We start from the raw sequence: 23,531 nt of genomic DNA on the forward strand, positions 1-23,531 counted from the left end.
AAATATTATATCAAAGTTACATTTCCTGAATTCAGTATCTTTGATCTCAGGAGGTACAATCTGAAAAGGGACATGACAGATGACATCCACTCTCAAATGGTTCAGAAAAAAATACATATATACACAGAGATAATAAAGCAAATGCGGGAACATGTCAAACTCTGGAGTATCTGGGCAAAAGGAACACGGGAGTTCTTCGTACGATCCTTGCAACTGTTGTGCAATTTGAAGTTTTTTCAAAATAAAATGCTGAATAAAAACGAAAGCCATCGAATATATAGGGGATGTTTCAAAAGACTCAGAAACCAATCTGAAGAGATTCCTCTGGTCAAAGACAGATCCACCTAGACACCAAATAGAGTGACAACTTCAGTGTACTGAAAAACTTAAAACGCGTCTAACCCCGTGAGCTAATGATAACAAAACGAAACACGCAAACTAAATTCCTGTTGCACAGGAGCCTACTCAATATTGTGGAAATTATCTTTTCTGTGTGAACCACAGAACGATTTGAGAGATGCTTTCCTTTAGAAAAGTATTCTAGCTAGTAAATGAAGAAGCAACGGTAAAGCAGCATGTATCACTTTGTCTCCCCTGAAGAACTGGCAATGAACATCAGCCAATGGAGGTTAACATCACACACAAAAAAAGACAGGATTAGAACACGGCCTCCAGGAGAAAGTAGACAAGGGTCATGAGGAACAAAGTCTTGCCAAAAGAACTGAACGTAAATGGGTAAACTTCCCAAGTTAACTACCAATTTTACAAGATTTACTGGGAATTAAAAAAAAAAAAAAGTGTGAAAGTTAAAATGACAGCAATGTGATACAGACCACGGGAAACTAAGGATAAACCCAATTTCTTCAAAACATAAATTACAAAGTAACACAAGAGACACACAGGGGGAGCTACTATTAAAAGATTTAAAAGACAGGGTGCCTGGGTGGCTCTGTCAGTTGAACGTCGGACTCCTGATCTTGGCTCAGGTCACCATCTCAATCGTGGGATCTTGTGAAATCGGGTCCCACGTGGGGCTCTACAATGACAGCATGGAGCCTGCTTCGGATTCTCTCTCTCCCCCCACCCCTCTCTCTGACCCTTCCCCACTCGAGATCTGTCTCTCTCTCTCAAAAATAAATGGATAAACATTAAAAAAAAATTTAGGGGCACCTGGTGGCTCAGTCAGTTAAGCATCCGACTTCGGCTCAGGCCATGATCTCACAGTTCATGAGTCTGAGCCCCATGTTGGGCTCTGTGCTGACAGCTCAGAGGATTCTGAGGCATTCACACAGAGGATTCTGTGTCTCCCTCTCTCTGCCCCTCCCCGCTCACACTCGTGTCTCTCTCCCTGTCAAAAATAAATAAACATTTAAAAAAAAATTTTTAAAGACTTATCGGCCAGCCACAACATGTGGACTCTTACGCGTATCCTGATTGAAAAGAACAAACCCAAAACACTCAGAAAACTGTGAACCTCTGAACACCAAATATTATATATTAAAAAAGAGAGATAATGTGGGCTATCCCCACCCCCTCTTTCAAAGACTCCTCATCAGCTCAAGGTATTTACAGAAATACTTCAGGTGACTTGTTTTAGAGGCCAAGAACCAAGAGACCCCAGGAGAAAGTATCCATTTGTAAGTAACAGGTCAACAGCAAACACATGGTGATGTGAGGGAAGGGCTGGAAAACGCCCAACGGATTTGACTGTAATGAGGTCAATGCTAATCTTTACCACCACATTCAGGAGAGTGGTGAGGACAAAACCCAAACGCTGAGGATTGAAACGGAAACAGACGTGAGGACACATTTACTAGAGAATACCTTCCCGTACCATTTACGGCACACCCTGAATAAACAGTAACAGAAGCATCTGAAGGATTAACAGGCCATTTCCTCAGGACTTCGCTTTTACCCCTGTATTAAACAGTAGCAGGGAAAATATGTCTGGCTAGATCACAGCATTTTGGTGCATGTCATTTCTCCCTGGGCAGGCCCTCAGCTCAGATAAGCTACAAGTATAAGCCACGTGTTGCAATGACATTAAAGGTTGTTACCGGGAAAGCTATCCCTGGTTATTTCAATTTTAACAAGAAAATTTTTTTCAAGTCTTGGGAAATCTTTAAAACCCACAAGTAACAGACTGGGTTCTTCTTACAGTCAATACAAATCACGTAATGGGCGGTACTCTTCTTTTTCTGTAACTGTCAGGAACATCAGTTACATTTGTAGCTATAGGGGCACGTGGGCAGTCCAGTCAGTTAAGCCTCTTCCGCTCAGGTCATCATCTCCCCAATCTCGCCGTTCGTGGGTTCGAGCGCCATGTCGGGCTCTGTGCTGACAACATGGAGCCTGGGGCCTACTTTGGATTCTCTATCTCCTTCTCTGCCCTTCCACTGCTCAAGCTCCGTCTCTCTCTCTCAAAAGTAAACATTAAAAAAAAAAAATTAAAAAAAAATATTTGTAGCTCTACCCCCACAGCCCTGAAGTAGCCCACTATCTACACACATAAACTCAACAAGGACTCTGGGTGCCGATCCAAATCCTAACAATTTTATTTTACACGATGATGTCTTTTATTTATTTCTACATTCCCACTGTAAAATCTGGAACCATATAAACCTCCTAAAATGCATTAAAAAACAAGTAAGAGAATATATACAGACAAAGGAAAGCTCACCTGGGACTCATTCATTTTCTACTGCTCTTGGAAATGCGTACAGACTGTTAACGGTGGACCTAGGGAAGGAGAAAGAAATAACAGAAATCATGGGTAATCTGGCCTGCCCAGTCAGGAGCATCCTGCGTAGTAACCGCCAAAGAAAAGCTCATAAAATGACACCCTGTGAACACTTACAAGGAGCTAAAGATGTGACAAAGGTGGAACACAAAGCATACCTGTTACTCCCACATATCAGGAGATGTTTGGTTTTAAGTTTTTTAATGTTTGTTTATTTTTGAGAGACAGAGCGTGAGCAGGGGAGGGGCAGAGAGAGAGGGAAACACAGAATCCAAAGCAGGCTCCAGGCTCCGAGCTGTCAGCACAGACGCTGATGCAGGGCTCGGATTCACTGACCATGAGATCAAGATCTGAGTTGAAGTTGGACCCTTAACCAATGGAGCCACCCAGGCACCCCACAGGAGATGTTTAGATGGGTTACCCTCGTTGGTTAATATAAATATTCACTCCTTTTTTAAATAGTTTGCCTTCATTAAATTAATGTTGCCAAAAAAAAAAAAATCTCCCCTTACACCGTTTACAAATTTTCTTACTGTGTCTTCAAACTGTTTAAAATCAAAGTATCCAGAGGGAAAAAGAATATTAGCTCTCCAAAACGGGACAGATGGGCATCATCAAGGCACGATTTTGTTTTTATATTATCTAACTTAACTACGTTATCATTGCACGTAAGAAGAAAACTTTAACAGAGTGGAAGCACATTGGCGCAGGAGTTGAGTCGCATCCACAATCCCACCCATAGACTCGGTCACCCTGCAAGAGCCACCTCCCTTCTCAGGCCCAATCTCCTCCTCTGTCACCCCAGCGGCCGCGGCCGCAGCAGCAGCAAACCCTCGCAGGCTTGTCCTGCACTACACTGGCGGATGCCACAGGGCAGAGCCCGGCGCGGTCGGCACACAGAGCACACAGCACAGGTGCTCAGGGGCGCTTAGAGACCCGCTTGGAAGCCGGAGAGGGCGGCACGCGGAGCAAGGGGTATCGGGACTGGAGAACGGAGCGGACACACAACGTCCGCAGCCCACGCGGGGACCCCCTGCGCTCCCAGGAAACCCGGGCCCCACGAGTCCCGGGGAGAGCCCATCCCTCCCTGGCCGCCGCTCGCGCCCTCGGTTTGCGGCGCGGCCCACAAGATGCACAACCACCTGGAGACCCGAAAGCCCACGACCTACCTCGTCGGGACCTGCCGAGCTGCCCCGAGGCTCCCGAGGGCTCCGGAGCTGGCGCGGCGCCTCCCGGGGCCGCCGTTCCCGAGGAGCCGGATCTGAGCCTCCGGGACAAGTTCACTTCGGGCCGAAGACCCTCTCGGGGCCCAAATCGGCCGCCTGGGACCTCGCCGTACCGCGAGCCTCGGCCGAACCGCCGCGGGTGCAAACGGGCCGGGCCCGGGCCCCGCCGCCCTGCGCCGCCGGTGCCGCCGCCCGCCCACTCCGGCCCAGCCCGCGGGCTCCGGGGCTCGCGCTTGGGGGTCTCCGCTCGAGACTCCGCCCGGCCCGCACAGCTCGGCGCCCGCTGGGTGCCGGCCCGGACGGACGGCGCGCAGCCCCGCAGGCCCCGGGGTCCTTGCCCGCCTGAGGCCGAAGCCTGGGAAGCACGGCCAGCGGTGACCTGGGCACGGACAGGAAGCGAGAGCGGCGCGGCGGAACTGCGCGTGCGCGAACACGCACACAGGGCGAGTCGCACATGCGCAGGACGACGCCGGCGGTGCTCCTGACGGGAGTCCGCCTCGGGAGCGGGACCAATACCCGGACTTTGTTTCCCATAAGTCTAAGCGCCCACATGTTAGGGGTCGTCTCGAATGTCTCCACCGTATCTGGTGCTTAAGAGGGCGCTGTGTGGAGGGGATTGACCGCCTGGACCTGGGACCCAATTTTCCATTTGTCTTCGCTTGTGTTAGGGATTAAGGGAAGATGTAGCCTAGAGTAGCGGGCTGTGTTTACGTCCTGGATCCCTGGTCCTTTGCTTGCCCTGAGATCTTTCGTGTTGGCACTGAGATTCCCCACGAACAGGAGGGGACAAGGAAAGGGTGTACCATGGGCACGTCACTGAAATATTAGAAGTTTCACTGAAACGCTGGGATACAATTAATACCCAGCCATGACATAAAGTAATAGTATCTATGGGCACATGGTTTTTCCAAGAGGGAGAAGGAAATAGGAGATGTAGCTTGTCCAGATTGCACAACTAATGCGTAAAGACTGTAAAACAATCAGGAAATACACACAAATCGAAAAAGAAGAAGAAGAAGAAGAAGAAGAAGAAGAAGAAGACAGATACCTGAGATCTTACCTGTCAAAGAGAATTAAGTTTATGTTAGGTTAAAACGTCATTTTTCAAAAATGGGATAAAGACGATGATTTATCATTATTATTTTTTTTTTGGTGAAATTATATAACCATGTTCTTGGCCAGTTGTTTCTTAATGCTTTCATAGTTCATCCTAAATTCACCTGGTGATCTGGGTGCCCATCCGTGCTAGTTGTCTCTTTTCAAAGGATAAAGCAAACTATTCACATTTCTCCAACAACAAGGTAGTTACAGCTCAAAGCAAGGTGCCTAGAGCCCATGCATAACGACCTCCCTGCCCCCTGTGGTGACAGAGAGGGACAATAGCTTCCTAGAGGTTTACATTTCAAAGAGATGGCTCGCAGGTCCTTAAGAAAAACCTTCCTGGGTTGTAATGCTGGCAAGATAATTATTTAGCTTCTAAAGATATTTAGATACATATGCAATCGACAGAGGAAGTATTTATATTTCAAGTTTTCTCAAGGCATTGCTCTTTTAAATGGTAGTAATAGGTACTGATGCATGCAAACTAGTGGTCACATAACCCATTCCTGATTTCTCTAGCTGAGCTGTTGCATCAAACTAATCCCACACAAAACGCGTGCTTCTCCCAAAGCTTCTCTTGGCAGTGACTACTTAGCCAGGGACAGTCTTTCCCAGCTCTTGTTGCTATTAAATGTGGCCTGTGCCTGAATTCTCACGAACTGAATGCTGGAATTTGAGTGAGGTGACCACACCTCACCTGGGCCTGAGCCAGGAGAACCTCCAGGCACATTGCTTCCATGTCCTTTTCCACTTTCACCAGGTAAAGGATGGAAGCTTCGCTGAGCTTCTTGGAGAAGACAGGCAGAGTGCCCATCCACCTGGCCCAGCCTCCAGCTCTTGCCTCCCCTACACGTACTGACTGGCTCAGTCTTCAGCCGAAGACTGGGATGCCCTCCTGCCTCTCTCCACTCTGGTTCTCTGCCTGTGAACCCTGGCTGCCATGGGCGCCCCACCACGCAACTCTGTCCCTGAAACTCAGAGACCCACTGGGCTCCCCCACTCCCCCTCCCCTGTACCTTGGCCTGGACACTCTCTGGGTGGCGAACTGGACACTCTCAAGGCTCACCCCTCTCTCCAAATGGCTAAAACCTGTCATTTCATATATCATATATTTCCGCCTTCTAAAAATGTATTTAAACTGGGAGGGCAAATCTGGACCCTATGTTTCCACCTGGGCCAGAAGCAGCAGAGGCCTGCCTTTCAATGTGGCTTCACTTATTAGTGTTGACAATATAAAGTTTTCTATTTTGGGGTGGAGACACCTGGGTGGCTCAGTTGGTTAAGTGTCTGACTCTTGATTTCGGCTCAGGTCATGATCTCACAGTTCATGGGATCAAGCCCCACGTGGGGCTCTGTGCTGACAGTACGCAGCCTGCTTGGGATTCGCTCTCTCTCCCTCTCTCTCTGCCCTTCACAATTCTCTCTCTCAAAATAAATAAACATTAAAAAAAATAAAGCCTTCTCTTTCTGTATTTGTATAAAATACAAATATTTTCCCAATTCATCATCAATCTTCCTAATTTAATCTTTTACTTTCATTTTCTATCACACGGACATTATTTTTTTGTGTTCAAATCATTCAGGCTCTCCTCACATTTCTCATGTGTTGACATTGTACTTGAAGAAGCCTTTCCCACCCTTAATTTTCTAAGTTGTGGCCTGTGTTTGCTCCTGTTTGTTTTCTTTTCTCTGTAATATGTCAATTTTATTAAGATACCAGCACCCATCTTCAAGATTTGCAAACCATTCTTGAAGTCTTTCACCCATTTTTTCCCAAAACTAACATATTCACCGTGACCAGGAAATGTGAGAGGCTAAGAAAAAAGTTCAAGTTTCTCATTTGTTTGAAAGAACTGGTTCTTCTCTGGAGCCTCGGGACATGCCTTGCTTTAATGGAATGGTCGCCAGAAGTGTCAGGACAGTAACAGTCAAATCTGAATTCCCTCTTATTCAAAATACTGGTTGGATCAGTTTACAGGGAAGCTGTAATGAAGTAAAACCAACCAGGTGGCTTTAACCACAGAAGTGCATTGTCTCCGGTTCTGGAGGCTGGGAGTCTGAGATCCAGGCATGGACAGGGCTGGTTCCCTCTGAGGGTGGTGGGGGCGGGTGTGCTCCATCTTCTTTCCTTGGCTTGTAGGTGACCATCTTCTCTCCATGTGTCATCACATTGTCTTCCCTCTACTTCAGTGTCTCTGCGTCCAAATTTCCCCTTTTTATAAGGATGCCACCCATACTGAATTAGTGCCCATCCTAATGGCCTCATTTTTTTAGACTTGATTTCCTCCGTAAAGACCTAACCACCAAATAAGATCACATTCTGAGGTACTAGGGGGTTAGGACTTCAACACATGAACAGGGTGGTGGGGATAGGGGCACACAATTCACCCACAGCATTTGTGTACCCGGTCACATCAAATTCACTACAAGGGCTTTCTCACTGCTTTGCTTATGCTGTGGGAAAGGCCCTTAAAGATCATCTTATCTACACCTTTTATTTTATAGATGAAGAAATGGGGGCTTGGAAGGAGGAAGGATTTGCCCAAGGGCACATACTAGTTTATAATAGAACCACTACTTTCCCATTCTCCACCCCCACCTCCATCTTTTGATAGGCACATCATACTAACTGGCTTATGTCCTCCAGATTGTCTGGGCAGATGGAGAAGAGAGTGGGATGAATGGGATATAGGACTTGAATCAGAGCAGTCGAGGTGAAACCTGGGATCCTGCTTCAGTCTTTTGAGTTTCACATCCTTTGTTTCTCAAAGACAAAACTCAGGGGCGCCTGGGTGGCTCACCTGGTTAAGCATCTGACTCTTGATTTCAGCTCAGTTCATGATCTCATGGTTTGTGAGTTCGAGCCCTGTGTTGGGCTCTGTGCTGACAGCATGAAGCCTGCTGAGTATTCTCTTTCTCCTCTCTCTGCCCCTCCCCCAATGTCTGTCTGTCTCTTTCTCTCTCAAATAAATTAGTTTTAAAAAAAGGACAAATCCCAGCACCCTGTTTTCTCAACTCAACAGAGAAAATGAGACAATCCTCCTGAAAATTCCTTATAAAGGATAACTATCTCAAAACAAGATTTGAAACCATAAGTGGGCACATTGGTGTGTAGATAACATTTTATAGCACTTAAGAGAGGCAATGATATCAGACTACAACTAACATGATTTTAGGACCCACTGAGAGTGTGTCAGACATGGTGGAGGGGAGCATAAAAGTTAAAGACCAAGGGGAGCCTGGGTGGCTCAGTCAGTTGAGTGTCTGACTTTGGCTCAGGTTATGATCTCCCGGTTGGTTCATGGGTTCGAGCCCTGCATCAGGCTCTGTGCTGACAGTTCAGCTTCAGATCTGTGTCTCCCTCTCTCTCTCTGACCCTCTCCCACTTGCACTCTGTCTCTCTCTCTCTCAAAAATACATAAACATTAAAAATCTGTAAAGAAATTTAACACAGTGTTTAAAACTTGACATGTAATTGTTAAAAAAAAAAGTTAAAGACTTTAATGATTAGCTTCTGACACCAGATCTTAGAGGTCAGTATCAAGAACCTCATCCCATCTCCCCATCCCAGACACTCTGTGTCATCTTCCTAGGGTTTTCCCTAGGTCTTACAGGTCACAGGAGGGAAGTACAGAGACCATCACTCACTAGAGAATGACAGGCCACGGTGAGCAGCCCCTGGCGAGACAGGACTTCCTAGTGGAGAGAGCAGTTTTTCACCAGTACGTGCACAGTCACTCAGGATGAACTCTGCTCATGGGTCTATGTATCCAAATCGGCACCCAGGCTGCTGGACAGGTTGTCACCAATAAACTGGCCAGAGGATTGAAGGCTGGTTCCAAAGGACCCCTCAGCCTTGGACTCAAGGCCTGACCATGGTCTTGGCATGTCAGGTATAGATCATGGCTTATTTCATGCAAGTGTGGCTTTGCTTTCTTTAGGATCCCCATTGCCCTGGGGCGCCTGGGTGGCTCAGTCAGTTAAACATCTGACTCTGGATATTGCGATCTCACTGTCATGGGATCAAGCCCATGTTGGGCTCTGTGCTGAGCGTGGAGTCTGCTTGAGATTCTCTCTTTGTCTGCCCCTCCCCCACTCACTCTCTCTCTCAAAATAAATAAACTTAAAAAAAAAAAAAAAAAGGATCCCTATTACCCTGACCTGGGTGGCTTGTCCCACAGAGATTTCCAAATCTGAATGTGCATCAGTAAATAAGTTAGGGGCACCTGGATGGCTGAGTCAGTTAAGTGACCGACTCTTGATTTCAGCTCAGGTCATGATCTCAAGGTTCGTGAGTTTGAGCCCTGTACTGGGCTCTGTACTGACGGTGTGGAGCCTGCTTGGGATCCTGTTTCTTCCTCCCTCTCTGCCCCTCCCCAGCTTGCTGCTTCTCTCTCAAAATAAATAAATAAACTTTAAAAAGTAAAATAAAAAAAAATAAGTTAAAGTGGGCCCTACCCCAGTTCTGTTGAACTAGAACCAATGAGGCTGGATCCGGTATCTGTATCTCAGTTACTTTCCCCATGTGGTCCTCACGCCAGAAGGACTGCATTTGCAAAGCACTTCTGTGTCATCCTGCCAATATTTCTGCAGTAGCTACAGCCACTGTTATATTAAACTGCCTCCACGGGGGGAAGAGACAGAGAAGAAGTAACAGTTTGGTCCTCCCCGTCTGAGCTGTTTAGCCCATTTTTGGGCAATGTACCAACAGTGTATCTTAGGATGGGCCCTGCCTAACTGTGGAACATCCAGGCAAGGTGGTGGGAGAGAAAGGACTACGCAAACTGTCTTGAAGAATCCCCTTCTTCAAAGTAATCCAGGCTTTCATGGCACAGAAGAGAAACTTGAATAGGGACAGAGTATCTGCCTTCTAGTATTGGGAAGCTAGCTTCATCAGGAGGAAGAGTGGCCTTCCATTTTGTTATGGAAGGACCCAACCAGCTATGATGGCTGAAAGCATCATGAATGAAATTTAAGTGCAAACTGGCTTCCTAGGAGTTGAACTTCTCCAGGGATGAGTCATGTGTCCTTCACACAGCAGAGCCTCTTCCACCAGTGGGGACCTGTGGGAGGGCCCCGGGCCCAAGGATACTGTGCAGGTACCCCAAGGCTGTCTGCATGCTCTCTGAGACCTCGTCCGAGTCTGAAAGTTGACGATTGCAAACAAAGGAGACGCTCAGTCCCTGTGCCTTGGATCAACTACTTTCTAACGATCTTGGCTTTATTCAGGTAAAACCGACAAAAAATGGAAAGATATTTAAAGCGTGCATCCAGGTGATTTGATATATGTATCCACCATGAAAGGATTCTTCCCATCCAGTTAATTAACATATCAATCACCTCACATGCTCACCTGTTTTGGGGTTAGAACACTTAAGTTCTTAGCAAATTTCACTTATACAACACAGTGTTATCAACTGTGGTTCCCAGGTTTTATTTGAGATCCTTAGACCTCATTCATGTTATCACTGAGAGTCTGCACCCTGGCAAACCTCTCTTTTACCTTCTGTTTCTATGAGTTTGACCTTTTTTTTTTTTTAAGATTCCACACATAAAGGATACCACGCAGTATTTCTCTTTCTCTGTCTAGCTTATTTCACTCAGCACAATGCCCTCGAGGTCCATCCGTGTTATCACAAATGGCAGGATATCCCTCAGATCTCCATGCGTGTACCTTACATCTTCTTTAGCCATCCATCCGTTGATGGACACGGGTTATCTTAGCTATTGTGAATAATGCTGCAGTGAACACAGGAGGACAGACATCTCTTTAATATCCTGCTTTCATTTCCTCTTGGTATATGCCCAGAAGTGGGGTTGTGGGATCATATGGTAGTTCTGTTTTGAGAACCCTCCACATTGTTTTCTGGGTGAACTGATTTGACTTCACTTATGCCTGGGTGGGGCTAATTAGAAATACGTAAGTGATGAAAATACAAAATAAAACTCTAGGCCCATCCTGAATAACAGATGTGCTTCTCATCAAAGTTCACACAGCGGATGGAAAGCAGGACTCAGAGCCAAAATGTGGAAACGACCCAGGTGTCCATCAACTGGTGGATGAACTAAATGTGGTATGTAAATACATATGTGTATCATATTGTTATTATATTATTATGAAAGGAACATGCAAAAACATGTAGACACGCGATGGCTATTACGCATCCTTAAAAGGAAAGGAACTGTGACATGCTATAACATGGATGAGGCTTGAGGACATTTTGCTGAATGAAATAAGTCAGAAACGAATGGACAAACCCTGCATGCTTCCATGATGGGGGGTACCTGGAAGTGGCCGTGTCCATAGAGACAGAAAGTAGGACGGTGGTTGCCAGGAGCTGGGGCGGGGTGGGGGAAGGTGGGGAGGTGGTCCTTACTGGGTGCAGAGTTGCAGCTTCAGGCAATATAAAAAAAGTTCTGGAGACGGATGGTGCTGAGGGCCGCGCAATAGCACAATAATGCATGTGTGCCTCATGCCACTGAATTATACCGTTAAAAATGGTTAAAATGATAAATTTTATGTTATGTTATTTTACCGAAGAAAGAAAGAAAGAAAGAAAGAAAGAAAGAAAGAAAGAAAGAAAAAGAAATAAATAAAGAAAGAAAGAAAGAAAGAAAGAAAGAAAGAGAAAGGAAGGGGCGCCTGGGTGGCGCAGTCCGTTAAGTGTCCGACTTCAGCCACAATCTCGTGGTCACAAAAAGACTAAATCACAATCTCGTGGTCCGGGAGTTCGAGCCCCGCGTCGGGCTCTGGGCTGATGGCTCAGAGCCTGGAGCCTGTTTCGGATTCTGTGTCTCCCTCTCTCTCTGCCCCTCCCCCGTTCATGCTCTGTCTCTCTCTGTCCCAAAAATAAATAAACGTTGAAAAAAAAATTAAAAAAAAAAAAAAAGAAAAAGGAAGGAAGGAAGGAAAGAAAGGAAGGAAGGAAGGAAGAAAGAAAAGAAAGAAAGAGAGAAAGAAAGAAAGAAAGAAAGAAAGAAGAAAGAAAAAGAAAAAGAAAGAAAGAAAGAAAGAAAGAAAGAAAAGGAAGGAAGAAAGAAAAGAAAGAAAGAAAGAAAGAAAGAAAGAAAGAAGAAAGAGAAAGAAAGAAAGAAAGAAAGAAAGAAAGAAAGAAAGAAAAGGAAGGAAGGAAGAAAAGAAAGAAAGAAAGAAAAGGAAGGAAGGAAGGAAGGAAGGAAGGAAGGAAGGAAAAGGAAGGAAAGGGAAGGGACAGGAGGGAAGGAGAGCGGAGAGAGGGGAGGTGAGAGAGGGGAGGGGAGGGGAGGGGAGGGAAAGGAAAGGAAAGGAAAGGAAAGGAAAGGAAAGGAAAGGAAAGGAAAGAAAGGGCAAGTCTCAGATGCCCGGGTGAGAAGCAGAGGTAGGAGGTAGGTAGGAGGAAGGAGGTTCAGACGACGCTTCCTCTGATACCACAGGGACAACCAGTTGGTCGTCCGCATTACTACATCCATACTTTCATGTGTCTCCCCACCTCAATAAAACAGATTCTGTCCTGGCGATTTTTCCATTTAGTCTTTTTGTGCATGTGCCATTTTCTTCTTAGGACACACAAATGGTAGTGAAATTTCTGGGTCAGGAGTGATACACATGCTCACAAACTTTATCTGCAGAGCGGAGCTGATTAATGGCAACTGACGGGCAGGTTTGGAGCGACCCATAGACTTCAGAAACTGTAGACACCATTTGAAGCGTGTGTGAGCACGCTTCAAACAGTCTCCCCAAAAAGTCTCTCGGGCTCAGTAGAGCATGAGTGTCCCTCCAGCCCAGAATCGCATCAGTAAACATAGTGTCAGTAAACATCGAGCACAGGAGCTCTGTCAAATTCAGCATTTTGAACTAGCTTTTAACCCAACAAATCAATGTCCCTGGGACCTTCTTTAGATACTGATTTCACTCTCACAAGGTCTTACCTTCCTGCTAAATTTCCTTGTTGGCTTCCTCCGTCTCCCGCCAGACTGCGCCTTGAAATAGGAGTAGAGGGGTGGAGAGAGTCTGACATGGTCCAAGTTTAGCATGGAGGGAGCCTGGCATCTGCTGGAGAGTGGTCCAGACTCTGGAGGACAGTTCTGGAGGACGGTCCAAGGCTGGGTTGGCGGCAGGAGATATCCTTTACCCCAATCTCCAAAGTGGACACCTGTCTGGCAGTTACGCGTGTTTTCCTTCAAACTGGTTGCCAGGCTGGAATGACCGATGACATCAGAGGCTTCTGACCTTCCTGATTGGAAGGATCAAACTCCATAGTGCTTAGCAGCGGAGGTGGACAACAGCATCTTCTCAGAGCTTTTCTTCACTTACAGCTTTTCCCCAGCTTGGAGAAGTGATAACGGGCTTGTGTTCAGCCAGAATCCAGAAGAGGAGTTTGAGCAGAACACAATCTAAGTTTTCTGGAAGGGAAGAAAGAGTTTGGGAGAAATCATGGCCGGTTGTCAACCGTGTTCCCGGTCTGAGGACCAGAGCCCACAGCCCAGCTCCTCGGGGTACCCCCTGCAGGCAGTAATGGGTGAAGAAAGCCCAGGACCATCAGGTGAGGAAGCAGGAGGAAGAAGGGACTTGAGAGTGTTGACTAGGAAGGAGGAAGGGGTACACAAGTCAGAAAGGAGCATGTGAGTAGGGTTTGTGTGACAGGAGAGATTCAGAGAGCCAGGACCTAAGGACAAGGATATCCCCATGGAAGGAAAACCTGGGGGGCAAGGAAGGAGGGTCAGGAGATGAGATCCTCAAATGAGATAAAGGAGGAGAGGAAATTATTCCACTATTCCATTATTCCAATGGGAGAGATTAACTATAATGAGGAAGAGTTTCGAGGACAGGGGGATGGAACAGTGGCAAAGATGAATGGGGGCAGGTGGATATCAACAAGGCAGAAAGATGGAAAGATGGTTTGGGAGAGGCCAATAGTCTCCGAGGTCAGAGAGAATGAGGGGAGGCTTGGGTTGCGGAGGGGCTTGGGTGGCCAATGGCTGAATCCCAAAGACAGAAGCTTTATATTGGAGCCTGGTTTGTTCACTCAGCCCCCCGGGTAGACCCCCATCCCCCGCCTCCCTCCTGTGGCTGGAAGAGGAGAAGGGAGGAGTCAGAGGAGGAGACAGCCCCAGGGGGTGAGGACGTCTGGGTCGTGGAGACGCTGTGTGGACTCAAGATGAAGTTGAAGAGACAGCGGTTGTCTTCAGTGCTGCCTGAGCACCATGAGGTTTTCAACAGGCTGCTGGGTAGGCAGAGCACCCTCCAATCCTATCCTTTCTTTTTTTTCCTTAAAAAACAAGAAACTTCCAACGCCTACACTTTTCCAATGGAAAAGAATTCTCTGCTAGCTGCTGAGCTCTCTCTCCATCCTTGGAGGACCCCATATTGATCCTCATCAGGGACACTTAAAAACGACAGAGGATTAGGTGACACTTGGAGAAAGGTCTGTCTTTGGGACAAGAAACCTTGGTTTTGGTCATGCCCCTGGGACATCTCAGCTCTTAGTGGCCTTTTGAAACTAAATGCCGTCATCTGTGTGAAGGGGGATGACAGGCCATCTTTGTACCCTGAGGTCACTGTCAAATGAGAAAATGATGGTGAATGACTCTATGGTCTCTGTGGCCCCTGCAGCAGTACGTGATAATGACAGAGCACCACTGTTTACTGAAGATCCGAATCCTAGCTCTCTCTTGGCCACCCCGCAAGGATACCACCATATTTTCTTGGCCAGGGAGTGGTCTCCTCTCACCTCTGCCCATCAGCCTCACCCTTGGCCACATCCTACAAGCTCTTTCTCCTCTTCAGGGGGAAGAAGCATCATTCTCCTCTTCACTCTGGAATGTTCCCACACTAACCCAGTTCTGGTTCCCAACCTAACACATGCCTTCTTCTCACAGAAGATCCTGTCGTTAAAAGATTCCTGGCCTGGGACAAAAACCTAAGGGTATCTGACAAGGTATCGTCTGTCACTCTCCACGAAGATGTACTTCCGCTGGCTCCAACGTCTGTCCCGGGGCAGGCGGATGCCTTCTGAACCCTCAGCTCTCCTTCTCTCTCCAACCTGATGCTGCCTACACTTCCCTTCAGGCGCCTCATGGTTTCTTGCAGATCCTCTGGGATCTGAACCCTTGTTGTGGCTCTCTGGCTGTTGTCACCTTAAGTCCCCTCTCCTCTCAGCTCCTGGGGGCTCCCCTTTGCTCCAGCTTATCAAAGACCCTCCTGAAGCTGGCTATCCTAAAGACAAGCCCCCAAAAGAGCAGAGCAAGCCACCCTGGGAGCACCAGAAACTCTCCCCTTGACTTCCTGGGTTTGCAGCCAACCTTCTGATACCAAATAAGCGGGTTCAGCCGACATGTGGGAGCATGAGCACCTGCTGAGGCCTTCCACGCCCTGCCCCCACTTTTCTCCTTCCCCTAGGATGTGATCCCTGTCTTATGGCTTTTTTCCTCTCCCCATCAGTATCTCCTGTCTATGGTCATAGCTTACTTTAGCCGTGCTGGCCTCTTCTCCTGGCAGTTCCAACGAATCCACTTCTTCGTAGCACTGTGAGTATTTTGCCTCGGGCATCAGTGGTACTCAATACCCTGTGACAATGGAGGGGAGAAGTGGGACTCTGGCCTTCATCTGTTGTTTTCAAGCTTATTTATTTATTTTGAGGGGGGAGAGCCAGAGAGGGAGGGAGAGAGAGAGAACCCCAAGCAGGCTCCACACTGTGGGCACAGAGCCCACCGCGGGGCACAAACTCACAAACCACGAGATCACGACCTGAGCCAAAATCAAGAGTCAGATGCTTAACTGACTGAGCCACCCAGGCGCCCCTCATCTATTTTTTTTTAAACCTGTTTGTAACTGATTATTTTTTAACCTGTTTTTTTAAACTGTTTAGTCTGTGTATGAAAACGATAGGATTATAGCATAGCGTTTTTTATACTGTTCTTTCTAAACACAAATAACCCTAACATCAGTTAAGAGACTGAAGAATAGAAAACATAAAACCATCCAAAGAGGAGAGAAGGAAGGAAGTGTACTGCCCTGCCCCAAGCCAAGAGAGAAGCCCAAGTGACATCCATCACTGTCTTCCTCTCCGCATTCCCTGCGCAAATGCTTCAGTTCAGGCCCTCAGCACTCAGCACAGACCTACTGTAAATACTCCTGCTGGTGTCTTACAAGGCTGTCCCCAAGCCAGCAGGTGCTATGTGCCTAAAGTCCTTCCAAAGCACCCTTCCCTTGCTTCATCTTCCAACTTCGCCGGCCAGTGGTGCTCTTGGGCAAGGCCAGAGCTCCCAGTTTGGATCCAACCCTCTCCACCCAACCTGCCAAGTACCTTTCCCTCTGCTTCTATATTGCGTTTTCTGTCTAGCTGATTTTACACATGCACCTGAAGAAAATGACCTGTCCTCAAGGTTGATTCCAACTCCCAAATCTTCAGATGCTCCCCTGACCTCTCTGACTTTTGTACCTGAGTAGCGCTTCTGTTAAAATCTTAGCCTCATAGGGCACTGAGGTGACTCAATCAGTTGAGCATTTGGCTCAGGTCATGATCTCATGGTTCAGGAGTTTGAGCCCCACATCCAGCTCTGTGCTGTCCTCACAGAGCCTGCTTGGGATCCTCTGTACCCCCATCTCTCTGCCCTTGCCCCACTCACATTTTCTTTCTCTCTCTCTCTCAGAAATAAATGAACATTAAAAAAACATTTTCAGGGAGCTTGTGTGGCTCAGTTGGTTAAGTGTCCGACTTCGGCTCAGGTCATGATCTCGTAGTATGTGAGTTCAAGACCCATGTCATGCTCTGTGCTGACAGCTCAGGGCCTGGAGCCTGCAGCCTCCTTCAGATTCCATGTCTCCCTCTCCCTCTGCCCCTCCCCCACTCATTCTCTCTCTCACTCCCCGCCCCCTGTCTGTCTGTCTCTCTCTCTCTCAAAAATACACATTAAAAAACATTTTCAAAAAATAATCCTAGTCTTATGGATATTTTGGACTATAGTTATTTAAAAAATATATTTAATGTGTATTTTTGAGAGAGAGAGAGACAGAGAGAGAGAGAGAGAGAGAGAGAGAAAGACAGAGCATGAGCAGGGGAGGGGCAGAGAGAGACAGAGGCAGAATCTGAAATAGGTTTCAGGCTCTGAGCTGTCAGCACAGAGCCTGACGCGGGGCTCTACCTCACAAGGTGAGCTGTGAGATCGTGACCTGAGCCAAAGTCTGATGCTTAACTTACTGAGCCACCCAGGTGCCCCTGGACTATAGTTATTTCTTATCCAGCCCCCACACCCCCTTCCCCAGTCCCATTAGACTAGACACCTGTTGAAGGCAGGTCTTGTCAAAATACATCCACACACTCCTCTCCAAACACTCAACACAATCCCTTCCATTCTGCAAATGTTTAAGTTATTTTGAACCTATGAGGTAATCAGTATTGCCCTTGACCATGAGAGAAAGCATTCATTCATTCACTCATTCATTCACTGAACAAAAACTCCCCAAGTATATCTTACATGCCAAGGACCATGAGGCGATGAGAAGAAGGATGGGGAGAATGCATGTTGAACTAATGCATCCACATGAACCAAGTCCTACATTAGTCATTTGGTAGGAAAGCCACTTTCTGCAGAAATAGAGTGGACTCAGCTCCTGGCTGCAGGAACTGTGTATGTCCCCAGTCCACACAGGGAGACAGGTGTGTGCACAGACACGGTGAAGGGCAAGGGGCGGGCATGGGGTTGGGAACACAGGGCAGGACATGCCCACCGGCTTCCCTGCTCAGTTCTGTCTTGTCATCACGGTGGGAGACGTCTCTGCCCAGCAGTGCCTTCTTGGTGACTGGGTGGCATCTGGAGACACTGGGTAGTGAGCAGCCTGTGTCCTTTCTGGGAAGCTGAGCTGGGGTGTGTGTGTGGGTGGGGGGGGGCCCTGCCTGTCCTGCTCCTGACCAGCAACCTAACATCTCTCTCCAGCTACCTGGCCAATGATATGGAAGAAGATAACCAGGCCCCCAAACAGGCCATCTTTTCATTCCTGTATGGGAAGAACCGCTCCCAGCGTCCCTTGTTTCACAAACTGCGGTTTCAATTCATCCGATCCATGGGCTGGAAGACCAGGGTGTCCCGGGAAGAGTGTGAGGAGGTGGGTGGGCTGTGGGGACTTGGGGGGGGGGTGCCCAGTGGGAGAGAGAGGGGAATATGGAGGGACACGGGATTCGGGATGAGAAAGAATGAAAGCCTGGACGGTGGCAGGGAGGGGGGCCTACCTGGAGGCTGTCTGCTCAGGGGGCCGTCTGTCTTCCAGATCCAGGCTTTTGATCCAGAGCTGTGGGTGTGGGGGCGAGATCGCACCCTCATGCCCTAGAGTTCCCGGGACCACGGAGGCCTGAGGTCATCGGCCTGAGAGAAGGTAGGTCTGTGTCATCAAGGGTACAGGCAGAATAATTTATTGTCCACTTAGGAACTCGGAGGAGTCTAATTGCTGGACGCATGCTCATTGCCCCCCATCCCACACATCAGCCTTCCACACACTGTGAAGTGGGGGCGGCCACACAGCCAGATGCTGACTCACGTCCCAGCCACGAGCTGACAACCACACACCAGGCATGACCTCAGGGAAATATGTGGGTGCCAGAGCTCAGGAAAACCAGTTTGTCACAGAGGCATGGACTTGGCTGAAATAACTGCATCCAAAGCAATTGGGCCTGGATGAGAGTTTTGACGACATGTTGATTTTTTTGTGTGAAATAGGAAAGTTTCTAATTTTTCCGTATATTGTGTTTTGACTTTCTTGTTTTAACTCATTTTTGGCCTTTAATCCCTGAGAGACTATTAACTCTAGGGATTTACTTACAACAAAATAAAAGTCTAACAATATGATATTTGATGGAAACAGCCTACCTGTCCAGTAATAAAAGATAAATTATGACTAGCTATGTCTTCATCCAAATTTGCTTTCGAGCAAGTTGCTTATGGCCAGACCACATATGCGTTCTTCACCTCACCTGGCCCACTTCCAGAACAGTCTCTTATCTTGTTCAATCACACGTTTCCCCTCAGGTTTATGGTCAAGGAAGTTTGTCAGAACGAGTAAAGGTTAAGGAATACCAGTTTCAGCATGGCTTATTGTGATCGACACATAGTGACAGATTTGGGCAGAGGATTAAGTAAAGATGTGGTCTGAATTGTGCGAACTGGCTCTCTTAGTCTGTTCAGGCTCCTATAACAAAGTACCACAGACTTACGAACAGCAGACATTTCTTTCTCACAGTTGGGAGACTGGGAGGCTGAGAGCAAGATGCCAGACTGTTTTCTGGGCTGCAGACTGCCACCTTTTCGCTGTGTCCTCACCACCTTCTCGCTGCGTCTTCACACAGCGGAAAGGGAGAGCTAGCTCACTGGGGTCTCTTTTATCAGGGCACTAATCTCATTTATGAGGCCTCCACTCATGACCTAATCATCTCCCAAAGGTGCCACGTTCTAACACCATCACCTTTTGGGTTAGGGTCTCAACATGTTGATTTGGGGGGGGGGGTGGACACAGGCACTCGGGCCATATAGCACTGACCAAATTTAGGACTAACTGCTTTGGTTAAACATTGGATTCAGGGTTCAAATGGGAGGTTAGGCATCTGGTCTCATGGTTCATGATGTTGTTGTGTTGGTGATGTTTGTAGTATGGTTATTAATTCAGACCGTAAGAAACACAAAAGGACCAAGGTGAGCATTGAGTCTAAAGCAACATTCTCTCCTGTTTGTATTACTCCCTGAGAAGAATCGCCTAGAGTCCTGGCTACAGCGCATGTAGATAACTGGGCCTGACCTTCACCATAGTAAGACATTTTTGGAAGCAGGGTCCGCAAAGACCAAGGATCAAAATTGAAAATGAATTGAGGTTTAGAATGAAGGATTAAAGATAAAAATGGATTTATAAATCAGCCTAAACTCTGATTACAATTGACTGGGAATGTGAATAATCTTTTCTAACTGGAGACTTGCCTCCTTGCAATCAATCGGACATCCTCTTTTTCTCTCAATTTCAGAGCCCAGGGGAGATGCAGGTTTTCAGCAGGAAGTCCATCTGGATGCTAATGACAGGCCTGAGGAAGGAAGAGAGGAGTCTCTTGTACAGATAATCTGGAAGAACCTAGAACCTTCTAGAATGAGCTGAATAGAGTTATCACACTGTACTCCTAGGAGTTGGGGGCACGTCTAGGAGTCCATGGAAGGACAATGAGAAACCAGGGTTTTGTTCAGGGTCTGTCCCTTCCCAGGGCACCACCAAATATTTCAGATTGTTTTAATTCAAATCTCCTCTGAGGTAGAAGTTGGAGGGCCCGTTTTTTATGCACTGGGATGCAGATTAGGAGGGAAGTACTTCAAAAATGTAAAATTAGAGCCAAAGGATTGTTTGTGATAGATAGCCTAACAATATGCCATAAATTTCATTGGTTTATTTTGAAAGTCTTGCCCTTAGAATGATTATATTTATTTTTATACTCTATGTTTATGTATTTATTTTAAATAGTTCTGAAATAGTCATACTTTTCAAAACATGCTCTTCCTACAAAGTTTGTGATGAGATTACAGGTGTTACGTATATGTAAATATAATTTTGTTTACATTTTCAGGATAGGTTTTGTGTTATTATATTTATATAATATATCAATTATAAGCAGATGGATAGTTCTCTCAAGTTCTTGTAACTAGATTTTTAATTGACATTTACTCTTCATTATTCAATTGTGAGAATTCAGTTGTAATTTTTTAACTTGCCTTGATGACACATTTGTATGTTATTTTAGATTATTAAAGAGGATACTACAGTGTGTATCTTGGGGAAACATAATAAAGATAAAAAGTCTTCTTACCTTCATGATATTCATAGTCATCCCAAGTCTGCCCTACCTGTTTGATGTCAAATGATCATGTTTCTTAATGGGGTTGTGATCACTCAACCACATTTCATAACTCTGAAAAATAATTCTGAGTTATTTTTCACATGGAAAAAAGCAATAGAAGACAAGGCAAATCCTGAGCTAGAGTTCTAAAGCCGGAAAACAAGGAGAAGATACTGAGGGAGGAAATGGGGAAGAAAGAAGGAAGAAAGTACTATGGGGACCTAGATCTGAAAGTCACAATGAAGGCAAGGTGACTCAGCAAGATATGCATTCCCAGAGATGGTCCATGGCAAACACACCCACAGGTGCAAGGGAACACACGCAGTGTTCATTATTTTAATCATAAGGGGAGTCCTTTTCACAACCTCCAATTCCAGTTTACTGTGGTAGAAGGAAGATCCTTTGTGACGAAAAAGGAACAACTGAAAAGAAGTGAAAGTTTTGGAGAACTTTCTGAGAAGCACGAGAAGGTAAGAGGGGCTAAAGCTGACAAATCAGATAGGCATGGAGAAGAAAGAGCTAATAACATGAATCCTGAATATTGGAGGAAACCATCTAGGGATGTGGTAGCACCAGAGAATACTGGGACTGTCCAAAATACCAAGCTGCAGTGTCCCCAGGGCACACCACCCTCCTGGCACATAGATATATATCACCAGTCAGGAAGTTCACCTGAGCCTTGGTGACCAGAGTTTGTATTGGGGTTTCATTATGCAAAGTATGATTAATTCTATCACTGGCCATACATTGAACTCAATCTCCAGCCCCCTGCCTTCCTCCAGAGACTGAGCTGATATCATGTGGTTCAAAGCCCCAACCCTGTTGGTCTTCCTGGCATGGCTGGCTCCTATCCTGAGTCACCTTGTGAGCATAAACTCAGTTTTGGTCCAAGAGGCCCATGATGAGTAACAGACACTGCTAGCATTCAGGAAATTCCAAAGATTTAGAGGCTCTCTCCCAGGAACCAGGGACAGGGACAAGATAAATTCTTTTTTTTAATTTTTAATTTTTAAATTTACATCCACGTTATTAGCATATAGTGCAACAATAATTTCAGGAGCAGATTCCTTAATGCCCCTTGCCCATTTAGCCCATCCCCCCTCCCACAAGCCCTCCAGTAACCCTCTGTTTGTTCTCCATATGTAAGAGTCTCTTATGTTTTTTTCCCCCTCCCTGTTTTTATATTATTTTTGCTTCCCTTCCCTTGTATTCACCAGATAAGTTCTTTATACAACATGCCGGCCATGGTCAGGGGTCTGGCAGAACTCAGGTGGTCAGGGAAGGTAAACATTTTAGGACAGATATATCATGGGAGATATTTGAGACATTGAAGAAATAAGGATTGAAATAATGGGGTACTCACAGGGATTTGGGATATCTTAGGAGACATGAGAAATTAGGAGATGAATGTAGTTGTCTATATAGAAGCAGCTAATGACAGTGAGCAACTGAATAAAGAGAGGACAAAGAAAAAATGTGTGGGGTGGGGGTGCAGTGCTGGTAAATGAGATCAGCTAATAAGCATGGAGCAATTTCAGAAAGTGAAACCACCAAGGCAAGAAGAGCCACAAGGACAACAGCATCAAATTACAGAAGCTCTAGGAGAGGGACAGCATTCAGACATCGGATGCAGTTGATGGACTGAGGGCAGCAGAAAGACTAGATTCACCAGACATGGAAACAAAGAGGAGAAACAGTCTGACAGGAACAGCTTGGAATGAGACACCTAGGAATTAAAACATATATTTAAGAAGCTCTAGGTCTCTGCAGGATGGTAGGTGAGGGCAGATTAGGAAATCGCTAAAATGAAACAGCTGAATGAAGAGACACAAGAAACAGGACAATGGATTCAAACAATAAAGCAATAACAAACAGGCAAGAAAACAGATGGTCAGGTAACTGATGACAGGGTGAGATTCGGGAGTGTTTGGGAAACAGAGCATGGTGCAGAGCACCATGGTTTCAGCCAAGACACCTAAAGAACCTGGGATCAGGACTGATCCAGTTGAAGAGGGGTGGGGGGTGGGAGGGGCAACGCCGCTGAGAAGGGGGTGAGGCTTAAGAAATTTGGAGGACAAAGAGGTGGACCAGCTGAGAAAGTGGGAGATCCTGGAGGCAACCGAAGGCTGAGAAGGACTAAGAATCTGGGAGCTGCTTCGGAAATGTGAGCTGATGTCACAAGGATGTGTGGCTCTCAATGGTGGGAAAGTCAGGAACAGGTAGAAAAAGAAGAACAAAGAAGAGTCAGAGCAGCTAGGCTACGGTGGCTGTGGCAAAAGGAACTGTCTCCGGGGTCTGAAAGGACTGACTCAGTGACAAACAAGGGGTGGTCGCTTTGTAAAGACGAAACACTGAGAAAACTATAAAAGAAAAAGGTAGGAGTGACACAGGGAGGGTCCAGCAGGCAACTCAAGGGCCCCTGTCTCTTCAGCTACTCCCATCCTCTCAGCTTTTCCGGTAACATGCAGCCACATATCCTTTACAGCGACTTGCATGCTAGATGAGGTGGGGATTTCTGAGACGTCCCCTAACGTGTGGGCGCTTAGACTTACGGGAAACAGAGTCCGGGTATTGGTCCCGCTCTCGAGGTGGGCTCTGTCAGGCGCACCGCCGGCGTCGTCC

General features: G+C 46.6%; 2 protein-coding genes across 3 annotated transcripts in view; one reads left to right on the top strand and one right to left on the bottom strand.

Annotated features, from left to right (window-relative positions):
- The window catches only part of RBAK (RB associated KRAB zinc finger), a 37,822-nt gene extending 19,412 nt beyond the window's left edge, over window positions 1–18,410 (bottom strand). Inside the window, exons 1-4 of one of the 2 annotated variants that reach the window (XM_047837486.1) lie at window positions 18,276–18,410; window positions 15,515–15,612; window positions 12,976–13,449; window positions 2,681–2,739 (exon numbers count right to left, since the gene is read on the bottom strand). In XM_047837486.1, coding sequence (XP_047693442.1) covers window positions 2,681–2,695 — 15 coding nt within the window. In that variant the 5' untranslated portion in view covers window positions 2,696–2,739; window positions 12,976–13,449; window positions 15,515–15,612; window positions 18,276–18,410. Of the gene's footprint in view, window positions 1–2,680; window positions 2,740–3,909; window positions 4,372–12,975; window positions 13,450–15,514; window positions 15,613–18,275 lie in introns of those variants that run through there. The other variant, XM_047837485.1, reaches the window with a different exon arrangement.
- On the top strand, window positions 13,468–20,136 carry LOC125153955 (speedy protein E4-like). Its single transcript, XM_047837495.1, has 7 exons — window positions 13,468–13,589; window positions 14,077–14,274; window positions 14,926–14,984; window positions 15,488–15,573; window positions 17,983–18,151; window positions 18,314–18,418; window positions 20,052–20,136. Exons 1-6 carry the CDS (start codon window positions 13,481–13,483, stop codon window positions 18,371–18,373), a joined length of 681 nt encoding a protein of 226 aa, XP_047693451.1. The 5' UTR covers window positions 13,468–13,480; the 3' UTR covers window positions 18,374–18,418; window positions 20,052–20,136.
- Window positions 20,137–23,531: the final 3,395 nt, after the last annotated feature.

The sequence above is a fragment of the Prionailurus viverrinus genome, chromosome E3 (assembly GCF_022837055.1).
Source record: "Prionailurus viverrinus isolate Anna chromosome E3, UM_Priviv_1.0, whole genome shotgun sequence".
Classification (NCBI taxonomy): Eukaryota; Metazoa; Chordata; class Mammalia; order Carnivora; family Felidae; genus Prionailurus; species Prionailurus viverrinus.

Bases quoted from the DNA above. Each gene is read 5' to 3' on its own strand.
- LOC125153955 (XM_047837495.1), top strand. From the start codon at position 13,481: ATGGCCGGTTGTCAACCGTGTTCCCGGTCTGAGGACCAGAGCCCACAG. The intron at 13,590-14,076 runs GTGAGGAAGCAG...TTGTTCACTCAG, and splicing joins AGAAAGCCCAGGACCATCAG to CCCCCCGGGTAGACCCCCAT. The intron at 14,985-15,487 runs GTATCGTCTGTC...TCTCCCCATCAG, and splicing joins ACCTAAGGGTATCTGACAAG to TATCTCCTGTCTATGGTCAT.